This window comes from Carassius carassius, chromosome 28 (genome assembly GCF_963082965.1).
Source record: "Carassius carassius chromosome 28, fCarCar2.1, whole genome shotgun sequence".
Classification (NCBI taxonomy): domain Eukaryota; kingdom Metazoa; phylum Chordata; class Actinopteri; order Cypriniformes; family Cyprinidae; genus Carassius; species Carassius carassius.
The window spans coordinates 13,908,833-13,926,621 of NC_081782.1; the positions used below are offsets into that span (position 1 = coordinate 13,908,833).

General features: G+C 34.8%; 1 protein-coding gene across 4 annotated transcripts; it reads right to left on the reverse strand.

Annotated features, from left to right (window-relative positions):
* Positions 1-2,735: 2,735 nt before the first annotated feature.
* spa17 (sperm autoantigenic protein 17) lies at positions 2,736-12,281 on the reverse strand. 4 transcript variants are annotated; one of them, XM_059514470.1, is made up of 6 exons: positions 11,994-12,281; positions 11,669-11,739; positions 11,521-11,567; positions 9,708-11,172; positions 5,870-6,022; positions 2,736-3,493 (listed from the first exon to the last, which is right to left on the reverse strand). In XM_059514470.1, exons 1-6 carry the CDS (start codon positions 12,145-12,147, stop codon positions 3,476-3,478), a joined length of 1,908 nt encoding a protein of 635 aa, XP_059370453.1. In that variant the 5' UTR covers positions 12,148-12,281; the 3' UTR covers positions 2,736-3,475. The 4 variants fall into 4 exon arrangements, with proteins under 4 accessions (XP_059370453.1, XP_059370452.1, XP_059370451.1 ...); XM_059514469.1 differs by having other exon boundaries at positions 2,736-3,496; positions 11,994-12,264; XM_059514468.1 differs by having other exon boundaries at positions 5,824-6,022; positions 11,994-12,254.
* Between the last annotated feature and the right edge of the window lie 5,508 nt (positions 12,282-17,789).

Consider the following 17,789-nt stretch of genomic DNA (forward strand, 5'->3'; position numbering starts at 1 on the left):
AAATTATAACTAACTTTTAAACTATCATTTCCTGTTTAAGAATAATTGTTTGCGATTGTAATTATAATGTATTTAAAATTATATATAATTCGTAAATGTAATTATTTTAGAATTATTTGTATACTGTTCTAATATGTATTATGTATCATTTTATTTTTTAATAATTGTATTATATTATTTACAATTATTATTAATAAGTTGCTTTTATTCTTATATTTTTTTTTAACCTTATTTTTATTAATTCTTTTTTTACACTTCATCCCAAACTTACTATATTTCATTTAGCTGCTAAGGCAATTCTAATTTTTATTATTTATTTTTGTTAAGTTTCATTTAAAAACTGAGGCTTGGTAATGTTATTTTATCTTAATTTAAATGATCAAAAACTATTTTTATATGCTCATGGAAAGAAAGAGTGCATATAATAAAAATGTAATCGCCTTATGAATCTGTTTGCGAGAGGTAAACTTGTTATATACAGGCTCCCTCTGCTGGAGGGTTTGATGTAATGCTATAATAAAATACATAAGAGCCAATTAAGCACGAAAACGGAAAAGTTCACGAAGTGCTGAGATTAAGACAGGTATTTCAGATGTGGAGAGTTGAGATGCTATAATATTCTACAAATGTAGCAGCCAGCCAGTGCTAATGCTAGCATGTTTCCGTGAGGCAAAACAGAAACGAGCTGTCACTGTTATGCAAATCCACTCTTCTGTTTTGTGTTAAAACACACGCACACATTTTCAAATGTAATCCGGTCATTTACAGGCTAAAAATACATAAAGTGTCTGTGTTGTGCATGTTAGCTGAGTATTTTTTGGTGTATGGCAGCTCTCAGGTCAGCAGTGCTGTGTTGTCAGCAGCAGTCTGCAGAGGGCAGGAACCATGGGACACACACAGAAGTCTGAGAGAAAACTGTTTTATCATGGCACTTTGTGTTGCCATAGGCAACCTGTAAAAATGCTGTTAGGAGACTGTAAGTCGAGGAGCCAGTGACAGACTTCATTCTGAGAGGCTACATTGGAGCCCCTAAAGCTGAGGCCTGCATGCGGAGGAGGGAACGTGGGCGACTGACTTCCAACGCTCATTTCACACCCAGGAAAGAAGAGTTGAGCCACACACACACACAAAAAGACAATTATGGCAGGTCTTTGTTGCTGTGCGGAGGACATCTTGTCCAGTTTTTCCTCCTGCCTATCCAAGAAGCGGGATCTTTGAAGTCATTCCCATTTGTTAAATCTGAGAAATGTGATTCAGTGTGTAATAAATGTTCACGGTATGTCAGCTGAGACGCAATTGAAAAACAAGATTAACAGAGTGCCATATGTCTTTAATTAGGAACTGCAGTAAACAGTCTAATTAAGTGCAGCTCTTAATGTAATGGCTGAGAGATTAATATTGTCATGGGGAAACAGCAAACATCTCATTCTTAAAGGGATAGTTAAACTTAAAATGCTAATTTTGTCATTTAGCTACTCGCCCTCATGTCATTTTAAACCTGTGGAACACAAAAGAAGATATTTTTCAACTTACAATCAATGTATGCTGAAGATTTTAAGCTCTATAAAAGGACACAGAAGCACCATAAAAAGTATTATAAAAATGGTTCATACAACTCAAGCACTAAATTTTAAGTTTTAGAATAATTTGATAGTTTTGTGTGATGAATATAGTCTGAAATTATAGTGATTGCTTTACAAAACAGGTACTGATTCTTAACAGCACAGACAGATCTGGTTCTCACCGACTGAAAATGATAATGAATTATTGAACAATGAACAAGCAAATAATCAATCAGTGGATAATTCATTTGGTCCTATTCTCCCAAACAGCTACTGTACAACATCAGAAGACTTAAATATAGCACACGAGTCTAGCTTTGGTTTTGAAATGGACCAAAGTATTCAATGATTCTGATTCATTCTGACACCGATTCGTTATTACAAGTTTTATGCTATTGCAAATTCAGTCTTGGGGAGTAACACGTAACAGAATTATGCAATTTAATTACAAAACAAATGTTGCTGTAATTTTACAGTTACTGAATAAAATATGTATTTAAATTACAGTTACTTTTGAAAATGTTAACGATTACAAAGATGGTTAAATTTGAATATTTTCACACACATACACAGATTTAATTGATTGCTTTCCCAAACTGAATATGAGACACCAAAGTTTCAGGAGTTTAGGACACATACTTATTTAATAACTGCTTTATGTCCACTTTAGGTTTATGGATATGCTTTTTTTTTTTTTATTAGATGTTTTTCTAAGACATTGTCCTATAGCTGAGCAAAGCTTTGATTTAAAAAACAGCATCATAGCTATTAACTAAATATGATTTTGAATCTGTATTTAACCTCAGAAAAATCTCAAAGTAAGAAGAGGTGCTAAAGTTTAATTTTGTGGTGGCTTGAACACACTGGAACAGATTTGAAAACAGTTAATGCTATTATAGGCCTAAATGCTGTTTTGACATGCAATATTGAGTATAGCGCAGGGCATGTGGCAATTTGACCTTGATAAATGACTGTCCAGGCTTCATTAGCACAGCCTTCCAGCTGTGAGCCCTCCAGTCAGAAGCTCCAGCAGGACTAATGAGTCTGATGTTAATATTTCAATTTCTGCTGTATATATAGCTGCCTGTTTGTTATTGGACTCTTTATATAAAGACTTCAAACGACTTATGATCAGCCCCTGACTGCACAAAATCATTTTCAATGCAGGCAACACACATTTCTGAGTTTTTATTCATTTATCAACTGATACAGAGCTTGACGCTGATGTCATCATGCAAGGTAATCTTGACTATCACTCGTTAAGCTTTCACAACTCAGTTTCTATATTTCTAATGATACGAAAGACCTAGTATCAATCATTTTACAAATTAAACAGAATTAAATAAATTATAGTCAATCTTGCCATGCCATATGTTGCTTTGGAAGCTCTGATTTCATTTTCAACATATTACAGCTAGCAAACCAAACAGATCAGTCAACACAATTATAAACAACTGATAACATTCTATGATAAACAAATCTCACATATTAATGTGATAGTGGCTACATGGTCAAATCAAGGCAATCATTAACATACTACCACAAGAAAGGAATATCAAGCAACAAAAAGGAGAAAACTCAATCATTATGCATTGTTTTAAGTCTACTTGACTGTCTGACTGAAGAAGGCTGTGTTAAATTCTACACTGTCCGTTCTCCAATTTACGGTATACAAATATCAGATATGCAGTATACAGATGCCTTTTGTGGGATGCAAACGCATGCTGGAGCAGATATTTAACCGGACTGGATAAGAAGCAGAAAATAGAGAAAGAGTTCACACATCAGATGACATATCCAGCTTAATTGTACTACTTTTGTTGGACACAAAAAAATCCCTGGAGAAAGCGTCCTTTAAGCCATCCACCTTGAGAAGGGTCTTCACTGCTCTGGTCCAGATGTGACGTCTGTCTCTACTCCGTCTGTTCCCCCTGCTTGTGAAATATGTTTTTTTTTTTTTTAGATTTACTGCACTTCGGTATGGAAACAAACAGCTGTCTAGGCAACTACTAAGTGACAAGACAATAATGTAACCTCAATCACTGCAAAAAAAAAATTCAAATTCATGAAAAATATCTGAAAGAATATCAAGAAAAAAATATCTGGCAATGGGGTATGAAAAACAAATTCAATTAAATTCTAAGGAAATCTATATAAAACTATAAAAACTTTTTTTATTACTTGAAATAAAACAAACATTAACTGAAATGATATTAAAAAAGTAAATTTTCTTTGAAGTACAATATATTGAAGTATAATAACTAAAGCTAAATAAACAAAAACTAAAACAATAAGATAAAAACTACACACACACACACACACACACACACACACACACATGAACATAAAAGTGTACTACAGCTTTAAATAAATTAAAATATTATCAATTATCAAAAACTATAATTGTATTTCAATGACACTAAAATTACACTGTTTAAGGCATTAACTCACTCAAAAAAAAAAAAAAACTTTTTACCTTTAAAGTTGCTGTATGTAAGATTTTGACTCTATACTAAAGCATTAAACACCAAATTATGTTTGCAGATATTTAAGAAACATGCTAAGTTAACATATTGTTTATCTGAAAAACAATGCTACAGTCAGTTATTCTCCTTTGAAAATGTATGTTCTTGGCCAGAATGTCGGTCTGTTTTGGTTTGTGAAACCCGCCCACTGCCAGTTTACCCAATTGTATTTCAGCACCTCGGGTTGCCAGTTGGTGGAAAACACAGCGTATTTCATTTCATTCATTGTCAAGTGCGCTCTTTCCTGTTGGTATCACCAATCTGGCAACCTGCGTGTGAGTCAAGACTGAGGAGGAGGGGCCAGGTGAAAAAACCCCTCCACAATATTCTGAAACTGGACTGCAATACCTAGTTCAATCACTCGGTGTCAATCCTACATACAGGACCTTTAAGCCCTTAATTTAAGAATATTTAGATATTTGTGCTGCACAAGACAAAAACAATGAATAAGAAAATAGTATTTTGCAGTGCTTGATAGCTACATTTGCATTCTTCACAAAATATACCATATGCGACAGAGCATTACTTGTTGATTGTTTTCGCCAGAATATGAGTTGATCATAACGGCCTTTTATTTTTGTCAAAGTAAAACGGAGCACAGCCTCGTTTCAGTGATGCAGATGCACCTGAGGATAAAAATAACACTTCCATACATAATATGCTTAGCAACCGAGAACTGGGTTGATGTTGCTTGGGAAAAGCCTAAACTCGGCACAGAGGTGGGGCAGCACAGCTGAAGGAGAGATATATGGGCCTGTGCTGAAGGTTGGAAGGACACCTTCATTCTCATTGCTTGCCCCACTTTCCACATCAAATGAGCAGATGTGCTTGGATTGTCCTCAAAGGACAACACCAATAAAGGTAGTTCAAATGGAGGCTTTGGTGTGAGAACATTAACGTTATGGTCTTTCCGACAGCGTTGGCCTATTTGTTGCTTCAAAGTTGAATCTCCAGGGATCAACAGGTCGAGAACCATTTGCATACATACTGAGCTGGGGGAAACAGTTTATCCAGCATCTCTAGAAAATGAGGCAATTTTGTGCAAAAAATTAATAAATCACCCAAAAGAAAATTGAAAGGGGGGATATATCTGCGAGAGGCTTTAATATTGAGTCCTGGATTTGTGGATGCTTAAACCACCCACAAGAGAAATTAGATTTGAGATATCTGTGTCTTAACAAACTGAAATATTAGAGACTATAGTATAGAGTGACTCTGTGTACTCTGTCGGTGAATGGCCTTTTCATATGGCTGCAATCTTTTAAGAATGATAGATGTGCTCATTAATAATAACTTCATTAAGAAAATAATTATCCGAAGCACTCACAGAGTAATTAAAATGCACCCCTGAGCATGTCTTATTATGTTAACTCAGTATAAAGACATGACTCATTAAACATAATTGATGGATTTTTAATTTTATTTCATTTTAGATTTAACAGAGTTCTTTTGTGGCTCTCCAACTATAATGGGCGCAATATTTCCTGCTTTTTTATTAAAAATCTTTGGTACACAGTACAGAAAGATAGCGAATCAACACTCTCTTGAACTCTCATTAAAGTTCAAAGCTCTGATTGTTTACTTCAGATCTCAAAGCCAAATTCTGTGAGGATATGTGAGGGTTTTTGAATGTCTTGCCAAACTGAATTGGATCAAAATAGCTGGCGGCCTTTGCACCATGTGGGATGGGTGTTGAGTCTAGCTCTTGACTATGACTGTTGGGGACAGTGACTAACCTGAGTCCCCTTGGCTGCCGTTGAGGCCCTCACCACTGCTGCTCACCTCCTCATTGGGCTTTTCACCGGGTTTCATCTTCTTCCGGGTCATATGACCACGGAAGCCGGCCTGGATTTTGGCAGCTGCCTTATTGGCCTCTGGGTCATCCAATGGGATGTCCATGATGTCCTCTTCCTCTTGTGGCTGGTTGCATTCCTCCTGAATGATGAATTATAAGTGATAAATTTAGCAAAACAAACACTGGGTGCACTTCGTATTGATTTTTCTCTTGCTAGAGTGATTCAGACTAAGTTCTTATATACCACCACAGTGGGTTTAACATCTCCTGGCCATTTAAGCCCTCTTGCAATGAGTCATTATCCATCAGCTCCACAGAAACTGAGGCTTTCCAACTGAATGCTCCTCTTCTCCATTAAACTCTTACAAATAAAGGGGTTTTAGCAGAATTAACCATCTGAGTTCCCATAGGAACCTTTCAGTTCCAAAAAGAACCAATTTTTCTATCTAAAGAAATTTTTTCCACTATAAAGGACCTAATGTGAAATGGAAAGGTTCCATGGATGTTAAAAGTTCTTCAAAGAACCATAAAGAACATGTATTTTTAACAGTGTAAGAAACCTATTACCTGAACCTATTAAAATAAAATGAACTGAAACATAAATGCAATGATTTCAAATACATATAATCACCCAGATGCTACAAAGGTCAACTGTGACCAGCTTCCTGTGCTCTGTGGAGCATGTCAGCACACATCATCAAGCAGTGTGTGTGGTGGGATGTGATGTTATTTGTCTCATTAAGTCTTCCTGAAGCTGTGAAACCACATGCTTTCTCCCACCACGACAACTTAGCATTATGTAAAATGGCTCAGCAGAGGCTGGTTGGCAGTCTTTAAACTGCTTGAGTGAGGGTGATGAGCAGAAGTCCATTGTAGGAGCATGTCCACCCACTTTTGAACTAAGAATCGGCCTCCTTTTCATATTAACCAAGCATTTTGCCAACATATCTCATATGTGACCACAGGCAGAGGCGTTCCACAATCCCCCTATAAATAAGCATCTGTTCATTTTACTGCTGCCTCTGAGGCTTAGAGCATGCTTACCCATGGAACACCTTTAATGAAACTGTGCAGTCACAAGCCTTTCCCATGTCTATACCAGTCAATTTCAAATAAATGATACATTTGCCTATTCCTTTTGCATATGCATAACAAACAAACAGCAAGCATAAATAATTGGGGTACCAGCAAAAGGACCTTTTTAGCCCATAAGCTCACATAATTGTTCATATTTAAAAACGAGAGCTGACATTTGCTAACACCAATCTATGCACAATAACTAGATTCATTTTTATATAATTTGTTTCTCTATAATACCACTTTGCATGCTTTTTCAGATCCTTACCAAAAATGTTTGTTGCTGATGAAAGTTGACTGACTTTTTAAATATGCAAATAAACAGGATAGATAGATATTTTATATTTTGCTGTAACTTTTATAGCGCCACCAAGAGTCCAACTTATTATTCATTTTTATTCACTGAGACGTTAAGCATTTTTTAAATGTAACTTAATATTATTAAAAGTAAGTAGATTGTATATTTTAATACTTCAATTAATATTAATAATGCTATTAATATTAATAACATAAACAAATATTTGGGGATCATTTGAAGCCCTAAATGGCTTAAGCGTAAACTGTTAAAAGCTTAATCATTTGATAGGAATAAAGAGTCAACTGTTAAAAAGTGTGAAATGATCATGAGCACAAAATATGGATCTGAAGACATAAACCCATAATTTACTGGACATGGAATTTACCGCGGAAATAAAGTTTCGAAATATTTGAAAAGTGCAGCTTTTCTCTCTTCTAAATCAGTAGCCTAAAGAAAAAGTTAAAGTATGCTCTCATTTATGATCAAACCGATACAATTTAGTAAAAAAATATGTATTAATTCTATACATTCAATATATATATCAACGATTAAAGTGGTCTATACTTACGATATGACAATCCATGACGCGCAATTACAGACGCTTATTAACGTGATCTCGTCTTGTGCAGGTGCAACAGAGAGTAAACCTCCTCACAGGGCAAACCGCTTTGGACGAATACGCCTCTTCTCCAACTATCCTTATAATTCAGAGTCTTAGGGTGGGAGGAGAGAGAGAGAGAGAGAGAGAGAGAGAGAGAGAGAGAGAGAGAGAGCGACTCGCGAGCATCGTCACTGACACTGTCACTCAGCTCTTTGCTCGTTGCAAATATTTAGTTTAATGCTGACGTTTACACCGCCATTATTCTCATTTTCCCGACACCTGTTACCAATAGGACCCGAGATACTTGATTTTCAGTGGAGAGAATTATTGTAAAAAGACATACCATGGTCCAACCCAATTATATAACATAACTTGAAATAGTCACTGGCCAAAATATTCCTGAGGGCTATCATCATAAGCTACGAAAATACTAGAAGCAGCTCCCCACATCTCAGTCAGTCCCACACAGTCCGTGCCTCCTCCACCCTGTGGCAATCTACTGTAGAGTAAGACAAACAGACAGTGAATCCATTGCCCTTTATTTCTCTGGAACACTGCTGTATCTCCTGCCTCCTACCCTACCAAGATTAAAGAGAGAAGATGCAGCTCTTTTCTTGGCATCTGCTGGAGGTGTAAGGCTGGGAGCTAATGAAGTCGGCTCACAAAGCTCGAAATGTTAAAACACTGAGTTTCCAAGAAGAACATGAGGTGACTTTACAGTCGTGCCAAAGATTGATTATAACATGAATATTGTTCCTGAAAATAGCACTAACACGATTCCCTTGCTCCTCCTGCAGCGTATAAAGTCATTGGACAAGAGTTGATATAGGTCAGGTTAGATGACCTACATTGGAGCAAGAAGAAGAGTGCTTTGCTTTAGTGTGTATGTGTCTCTAATTAGCCCCTACAGAAATCGAAACACTCCACTTTGGACGAGGAATTGAAAAGCGAAACAGCTAATACGGTACATATTCTGTTTCTTTGGAAATATCACAGAACTCCAAAATCTAGATCAGTTTCTCCCTCAGATAAATGGTCGGTAAAATGTTTCCATGGAAACACCACCAAATCGGTCTCATTCGAACCCCTTTTAAAAAAGCATGTGGATATTCTTCTGACCTCTTGGTTTAAAAGATCTAAACCTTTCTGAATATCTCTTTATGAAATGTTGCAATCATTTGTTTGAGTCTATGCATAGTGTTTATATGACATCGGATGTATGTATAGTTTGAGCTTTTTTGAACCTCTCGCAGTGTTGCACTCACCAGCTGGACTATTTCAGGACATCTTCAATCACTGTTCTCCAGAGAGACACAGAGCCATACTATTGATCTGACAAGTCCTTGATTTTATTTTTTACCTACTAACTTGGGACAATGAAAGGAATAGTCTGCAGATGAGGATGGGGTAGGGCTGTTTGACTATGGCAAAAATCATAATCACAATTATTTTGCTCAATATTGGCATCATAATTATTTAACATGATTACTCAGAGATTTTTGGAAACATCTTACATTTATTGATTTATTGCCTTTCTTTTCCTTGAACTTCAATTACAATACATGAGAAAATAAATGTACAACTAATAAAACTAAAATAATAAAAGGAAAAATAATATATATATTTTTTTATAAAAATGGGAAGCCAAAAAAAAAAAAAAAAAAAAAAAATATATATATATATATATACACATATATATACACACATATATATATATGATTTTTTCATGGCCCTAGGATGTGGCTTCTATTTATATTTCACAATTTATTTTATACCAATACCACATTTTTGTTTACCGAACCAAAAGAGGTGGTGAAAAAAAGACAAGAAAGAAACAAAAATCCCTTACCTTATGTTCTATGCTGTCAGGACTTTCCTGGTTCTCTCTTTCAAGTGTCGATTCCTGCCATTTATCCCTTTGCTCCTCCAACTGATCCTCTTGATCTCCTTCATTCTCTGTTTTTTCAGTCTGTTCTTGCGACTCTGTCAGATGTTCTTCACAGATAACCTCTGTTTCTCCTTCTAAAGGCCTGAGATCAGCTTTTTCATCTTCAAAAGGCAAGATATCTTCCACTGGTTCAGTATCATGGGTTACATCCTTCTCCTCATCTACGGTTTTTACCATATTTTGCTGAGGCATGTTCGAAATGTCCAGATCCATCTCTTCAGCATCACTGTCAAGATCACTCCCTTCATTTACGTTCTCTGTGTTTAGATCTTTCTCAGAATCATCCACTGCATCAGTATTTAAAATCCTGTTGCTTATCATGTCCTCTGTGACTTCAGTTTCACTGTCGTTAACTAGCTTTGGGGTTTCCTTCTTCATTGCATCCATCATTTTAGAGGTGTTTTGTTCATCAGTGCTGTTCTCAGCTTCATGCTCACCTGTATGAGTAGAACAGTGATGGTGCACTTCATCTAGAACATCTATGACTTCGCTTTTACTGTCATATGTCTCATCACTGTAGTCAATGTATGTGTCTTTCATTTCAATCAATGATCTGCAATTGATATCAGATGTGGAATCGGCTGCATCTTCTACAAAGTCATTGGTGCTGCTGTAGTCATGATTAGTCTCTTCCTGGTTTTCATTGTCTGGTAAATCATCCTTTTCTTCAGTATGTTCCTCTGATTTCTGTTCTACTTCAACTGTGTTTTCAGTAGTACTTTCAGTTGATTCCTCCACATAAATCTGCTCAGTGCTCTTCTCTTCTGGATCAATGTCTTCTAATAAATTATCAGCCATTTCTAAAATTCCCTGTTCAGCATCTTCAGTATGGCCATCATCATCATCATCATCATCATCATCATCATCAGACATTTCATTTGCCTGCTTGCCTACATCCTGCTCAATTTGTGAAGGGGTTTTAACAAAAGATTCATCTTGTGCTTCAAACTCTCCTTCTTTCAATTTTAGGCTTTCAGATGGGTGGTTTATCTCTTCAGCACATACATCCACAGTTGCGAGACCATCAAAGGAAGGCAAAGGTGTAGGCCCAAGTTCTGATCTGCAGATATCAATATCTACAGCTTCTTTTGCAACCTCCTCATCCTTCAGTACCTCTGATGTTTGCTCTGGAATCCTGCTGGGGTCTTTTAGCTCTTGAGCACATATATCAACATCTGCTGTTCCCACATTGGGAATATCCGCATCGGGTCCATGTTCCGTCTCACCGGATTCCACATCGAGCTTCTTATCTAACTCATATTTTTGCTTCACTTCAGTGTCCTCAGAAATATTAGTGTTGAGGTCTTTTAATGGGGAGCTTAGGGTTTCATTGTCTCCAAAAGTTTCAGAACGGCCAGCGTTGTTTCTGAAAATTGACATGTAAGAAGGCAAGGGTAATTTAATATATGCAACAGTGATTGATAATGTAGGTAAATAAAAGCACAAACAACTATAACAGGAGTAATAAATAAATCCTAATGTACAACCCAGATTGATATCTGTGCTCTGACACTACAATCAATCCTCCGAAAGCCACCCACCCAGAATCAAGAAAATCATATCAAAATTGCAGGCAATCCTATGAGTCATTTTCAGTTTTATTGTCTAAATTTTAATCTAAAGTCTCACACTGCTTCAATCTTGGCTGTTTCTCTCATCTGGAAAACTGTTAGGGGGAGTGAAAAAGTAAAATCACACTTCCTCATCCACAGACCTTGTATTTATTTTTGGTGAAATGTAGTTTCCTTGTATTGCTGTGGCCTGTTTTGAGAAGAACAAACACCAAGTTAGAAGGAACTAGTATAATCTTGAGGTTCAAAAAGTATTGTTTAATTTTTAACCAGTTTTTTTTTTTTTAATACCTTAAATGAGTGATTATTGTAGAACCTGTCTTCCAACTTTGCACCCCACTCTGCTGGGTCTAGGCCACTTTCTGAAACAAAACATGCATTCGTTTGCACATTCATTATTTTCAAGCATGCATCGACAATATATTTGATCTAATAATAATTCTAGCCCTTGCAAACAAAATCGGTTTAGTCTTGGCTTGGACAAAGGCATACTGTATAAGCATACTGTATAATGGCTAACTCATTTATGAGTAATTAATATATAATAAAAAATACTAAAGTGCCCCTATTATAGATTATGAAAGATTCATGTTTATATTTAAAGCATCTAATTTACCCTCTCTGGCTTTAATAAGGTTTGAGAAGTAGACAGCAGCAAAGGTAGGGATGTCCTCAGGCTGGTCTCTCAACACTTCTTTCGCGAGACCCTCCAATAAATTCCCAAAGCCTCTCGGGATGCGCAGGTTTGTGTTGGAGAAGGGAACAGACATCTTACACAGCTCTCAGGTCTGAGCTTAATTAAGGAAAAAACGTGTTCATTAAAGGTTAATGGTGTTGTAGACTAATGTTTTCCACATAATTAGAAAAAAATATATTAAATGCAATGATTATCTCATTAAGATGTTTAGCTTTACTGCATGATATTCACATATAGGGACACTGACAATACATATGTTGTGCTAAAAATCAACTAAGTGAAAGACAAACTCGGTTTTTTCCTCTGTAAAATGAAAGACGTATAGGAACACGTGCTATCAAGCTTTATTTCTTGCATCGTTATCGGGAGTCAATATATTTTTTTATCATTTAGCCAGGTGTACTGGTGTGATGTTTCTTACCGTTCAAAGCGAGTCGAATGTTGTCAACCGTTGCTATGCAACCGACACATGGTTCCTACTACCGATAGCGGAGAGGGTCAAAACGTTACGACTTGTCATGTTCAAAAGGCAAAACGTTAGTAGGATCCACCAAAATGTTGTGTATTTACACATGCAATATAAAATGTTCGGTATTTTTGCTATAACGTTTTTTGCACTGTATCTGGTCTCTCAGGGAGGGTAATATTTTCACTATTGACGCACACGATCGATATCAAGTAAATATTTAAAGTGGTCTAGAGAGTTTATCTATTTTATTTTATTGCCATATATATAGGCTATATATATATATATATATATATATATATATATATATATATATATATGCTATATATATATATATATATAGGCTATATATATATATATATATATATATATATATATATATATATATATATATATATATATATACTGGGCCGCATTAATGCACGGGTTTACCTGGGTTTAAGCCCAGGGCCCCGGGCTGGGGGAGGGCCCCGATGATGCCGGAAAATATTGTAATCGGATTTTATAATTCGTTGGCTGTCCCTTCAAAATTACGCTTTATCGCTTTGCTTTGAATGCACGTGCGGGCGTTGCAAGTCCTGCTTGAGAAGTTCAAACCCTCTCACTCAATGAACCCTGCAATCATCAGTCACAGTGGGCATTATTTAATGGTCCGAAATCCAATAAAATTCATCATTGTCTGCAAGCATTCAGTTATTGGACTGTATCGAACTCACGTGACATACTTACGTTAAAATCTTTATAAGATAAATGCCGCCCATTCTAATGATGACAATAACTTATCTAATAGCTAATCTAATGTGACAGCAATGTCTCATAAATATGAAAGTGGTTCGCAAAAAAGAAAAACAGCACAAGATACTTTACTTTCTTTACTTTATATACTAAAATTCTTCTTTAGTACTTCCTACAATATATTAAGGACATCTAAGTACTCAACTGCTATTTTGAGACACCATGAATAGGAGCTAAAATGTGCTTTTCATATACTGTCCCTGTATTTTAAAAAAAAAGTATATTAAAAGCACATTTTAGTTCCTATTCATGGTGTCTTAAGTACATTATGGAAGTGTACTTTTTCACTTGGGTATATTTGTGTATTTTATATGACAGACCTATAGATTTGGATGTTTTTAATACCATTTATTCAAGTAAAATAAAAGGCTTTGTGATTAAGAAGAGTGAGTTATTTTGAGAATGATTCCATGACAAATGCATTTTTAACAGTCACTTGTTGCCACCTGGTGGGGTAACGTGTAATAAATACAAACGGCCTAACAGTAAAAGGGGTGGAACCATAACTTTTAACGATTAATTATGCAGTTCCAGTGGTTGAAGGCAGGGCTCAACACCGGTCGGTCCAGTGATTCCAATTTTTACTTGCCCCACCAAAATTTTCACTGGCCCCACAACAAAAAATGAATAAAAGTAAAAGACAAGAAAATGGTCCTATAAAATAGGCATAGACATTGTTTTCATTGTCTTTGTTACATTTAACCTCAATAATAGGTTAATGACAGCAAAAGCTACTAGATTAACTTATATTTTAAATATTTTTAGACAAATAAACAGTAGCCTAAGTAATAAAACAGTTACAAATAGACAAATTACGAGTAATAGCACAAATAAATACAACAGAAAAAAACATAAATGAAATAAATGGTGATTTTCAAGTTTTTAATGTAGGTTTAAAAAAGAGATTTTCAGGTAAAGAAGTTGTAATCTAATGTATAACTATAGAATAGATTAAACTTTATTAAAAAATGATCAGTCAAGAGCAGTTACAGATGCATAAAAATGTTTTTATTGTTGAACATATAAAACGTTAAATACTGTGGAATTATTAAAAAAAATGAAGACACTTTAAACCTGAAATTAAACCCGCCAGTAGGTGGCAGGGAATCACTGTTAAGGAGCAAATAAATGAGATTCAACCGATTCTTTCAAGCGGCTGACTCACTCAGGAAGTGTTGCTCAGAGAGGCAAAACAATTCTGTGGACTTTGGAACCATTTTCTTTGGCGAAATACAGTGAAACAGACGATTTGGTGTCTAAAATGTAAGTCACTTGATATTAAGTTCTTGTTTATTAAACTGTACGCTGAATAAAACCTACTAGACTATGTCACGTAGTGCATGCTGCACAGAATGGGTGTGTTTTTGTTTGTTTTTTTTGTAAAATGAGACGCATACTCAATAATATCAGTTCTTTAAATCAACAATTACGATATCATAGACTACATATAACGCACACCCTACAGCACTGGCCCGATCGGGCAAGGGACTGTTCTGTCTACTGTCCCGAGCGTCATTCACATAGCCTCAGGCAATCGGGCAGTCCCAATTCCAGGGCCCCTCAAGAGGTAAAGCCCAGGGGCCCCTTGTAGTCTTAATGCGGCCCTGTATATATATATATATATATATATATATATATATATATATATATATATATATATATATATATATATATATATGCCAATAAAATAAAATAAATAAACTCTCTTACGTTAATGTCTAGTGACTTTGGGAGCAGCCTATATAAGGCTATTCTGTAGCGTTAATGTAGCTATGCTATATATATATTTATATATATATATATATATATATATATATATACACACACATACATATATATATATATATATATATATATATATATACACACACATACATATACATATATATATATATATATATATATACATACATATACATATATATATATATATATATATATTCATATTCATATTTGCATAACTACAAACCAATGACGCCATAACTGCATGATATCAAAGACGTCATTAGCTAGACTCCTATTGACTCAGGTTTTACGAGCCATTGCTCTGTGCACTGATAAATCCCTGACGATCGAGATTACTGAACTTTAGATTTTATTTTATAATATTTCTTAAATCATCTCGTGTTTCCTGTCAGTTCTTTGTAATTCGGCGATGCTCGCGTCGCGAATCGTGAGTCAATAGGTTAAACGATTCACGATCCAGTCCGAATCATTCTAAAAATGATCAGGCATTGAGACGTTGGGCGCTGTTTAAAACAGTAATGGGATATAGGCTAATAATAAGTAACAAATAACAAAAAGGTGTAAAAAAAAAAATAAAAAAATTAAAACCAAGCCTGCAAATGCAATCCTATTGTACAGTATGTCAATGATACAGTTCAACACCTTCATGTGTAGCCGATACTGCATTTTTCAAACAGTAACAATATACAGAAATATAGGTGAAAAAGGTAAATATGATAATGTTTTTGACCATACAAATAACCACCTTTCAGAGTCCAAAGCTCGCTAAATGTGTGAAGTGTAAAACAAATTGCAAGAATCAATTTCTAACCTTTTATCGGTAATACAACAGGCAAGGTATATTGGGGTTTGGGGTATGTTCCCCTTTAAATTGACAAAAAGAAAAATAATTTAGAGGGGTCTGAACTGGTGTTTGAGGTTATTTTTACCATTGGATAAAAGAAGAAAAAAAAAAAACACAATTGTGAAACTGGACTTCAGACACAAATGACTTAAACCATTATTTTAAGTCATATAGACCTTCCTGTTCACAGTAAAAATGTTTTTATGAGCTGCAAAGCAAATATAATGCAGTAATTATTTCATTCAAGACTATAAAAGAAACAAACATACAAGTCCACACATGCATTAAAAGTTTTACATTTTTTAATTGCAGACAGCTATTCACATTTTGCCTTCAGTTTTTTAATCAGATATGGCAGTTTTTGAAGTAATTAGCTAGGAGCCTCACAGGAGTAAGTAATTACAGCATATTCAGATGTTGTGCTTAATTTCCTAGTGACCTCTTTAGAGTGGATGTGCAGTCTGTCAGCTGAAGCGTGCAGTAGCCCTGCTCTGGCCTCCTCCCTCCATCTCTGCAAAACACAATTCATACGGTCACACATCTGGTTCCATGATACCAAACAACCCTGTAAAAATTACTTAAATTATTGTATTTATTTATAACATTAAAATAATATTAATTCTCACTGGTCTTTGTTTTTTTTAAGTCTGGTTAAAGGTGTCAGATAGATCCGGATTGCTGGATCCTCTCACGGAGATCACAATGTCAGCATAAGGGACTTCATGATTGCTCTGACTGTCTGGGATTAAATGTAAAAAATTGAAAAAATTATTATTTTTTGTGAATCAATTAACTATTGAATACCATTCAGATGACTGTATTCAGATACACTTGTGCTCAAAAAATTTGGGGTTGGTTTTTTCATGTTAATAAAATAAGTCTTTAATGTCTCATGAAGGCTGCATTTTTTATTCAAAATATATTAAAACAGTAATATTGTGAAATATTGCAATTTAAAATCTTTTGTATTTTAATATATTTTAAAATATAATTTATTCCTGTTATGGCAAAGCTGATAATCCTTTTCAGCACCATAATCCTGTCTTTAGTGTCACATGATCCTTCAGACATCATTCTAATATACTGATTTGTTGCTCAAGAAACATTTCTTATTATTATCAGTGTTGAAAAGAGTTGTGCTATATTTGTATATAAACTATTATACATATTTTTTTCAGGATTCTGTGATGCAAATGAACAGCATTTATTTAGAATAGAAATCTTGTGCAACTTTGATGTAAAAGTAGTGTTACTTTTGATAATTTTAATAGATCCTTTATTGGACAAAATTATTTATTTATTTTATATTTATTTATTTCTAATTTTCCTGACCACAGGATTTGAATGGTATGTGTATCTCAGTTTCCACAAAAATATTTAGCCACAAAAAGAGTTTTTTAACAGTTTTTAAAGGAGCAAATCATCAAATTAGAATGATTTCGAAGGATCATGTGACACAAAACACTGGAGAAATGATTCATGAATTCATTCAGTTGCCATCACAGGAATAAATTACATTTTAAAATATATTAAAGGAGAAAAAGTGCATGTAATAGTTAATGTTATAATATTTAAGTTTTAAAAGTAATGTAATAATATTTCACAAAATTAAATAATTCCTGTATTTTTAATTAAATAAATGCAGCCTTGGTGAGCATAAGGACGTCTTTCAAAAACCAAAAACCTTTTATTCCAAACTTTTGACAATTAGTGTATATACATATATTATTGCATTTTAGTAAAATAAAAGATCAATTGAGAAAGACCTTGAGCGATTGGCCTTATCACCACTGCACTTCTGGATGTAACCCTACAAAAGAGAAGATACTGCTAATGAAAGTGATTTGATATGTTTTGGTGTTTT

Bases quoted from the DNA above. Each gene is read 5' to 3' on its own strand.
- spa17 (XM_059514467.1), bottom strand. From the start codon at position 12,147: ATGTCTGTTCCCTTCTCCAACACAAACCTGCGCATCCCGAGAGGCTTT. The intron at 11,740-11,993 runs GTAAATTAGATG...GTTTTGTTTCAG, and splicing joins CCTTATTAAAGCCAGAGAGG to AAAGTGGCCTAGACCCAGCA. The intron at 6,023-9,707 runs GTAAGGGATTTT...TTCATCATTCAG, and splicing joins CTGACAGCATAGAACATAAG to GAGGAATGCAACCAGCCACA.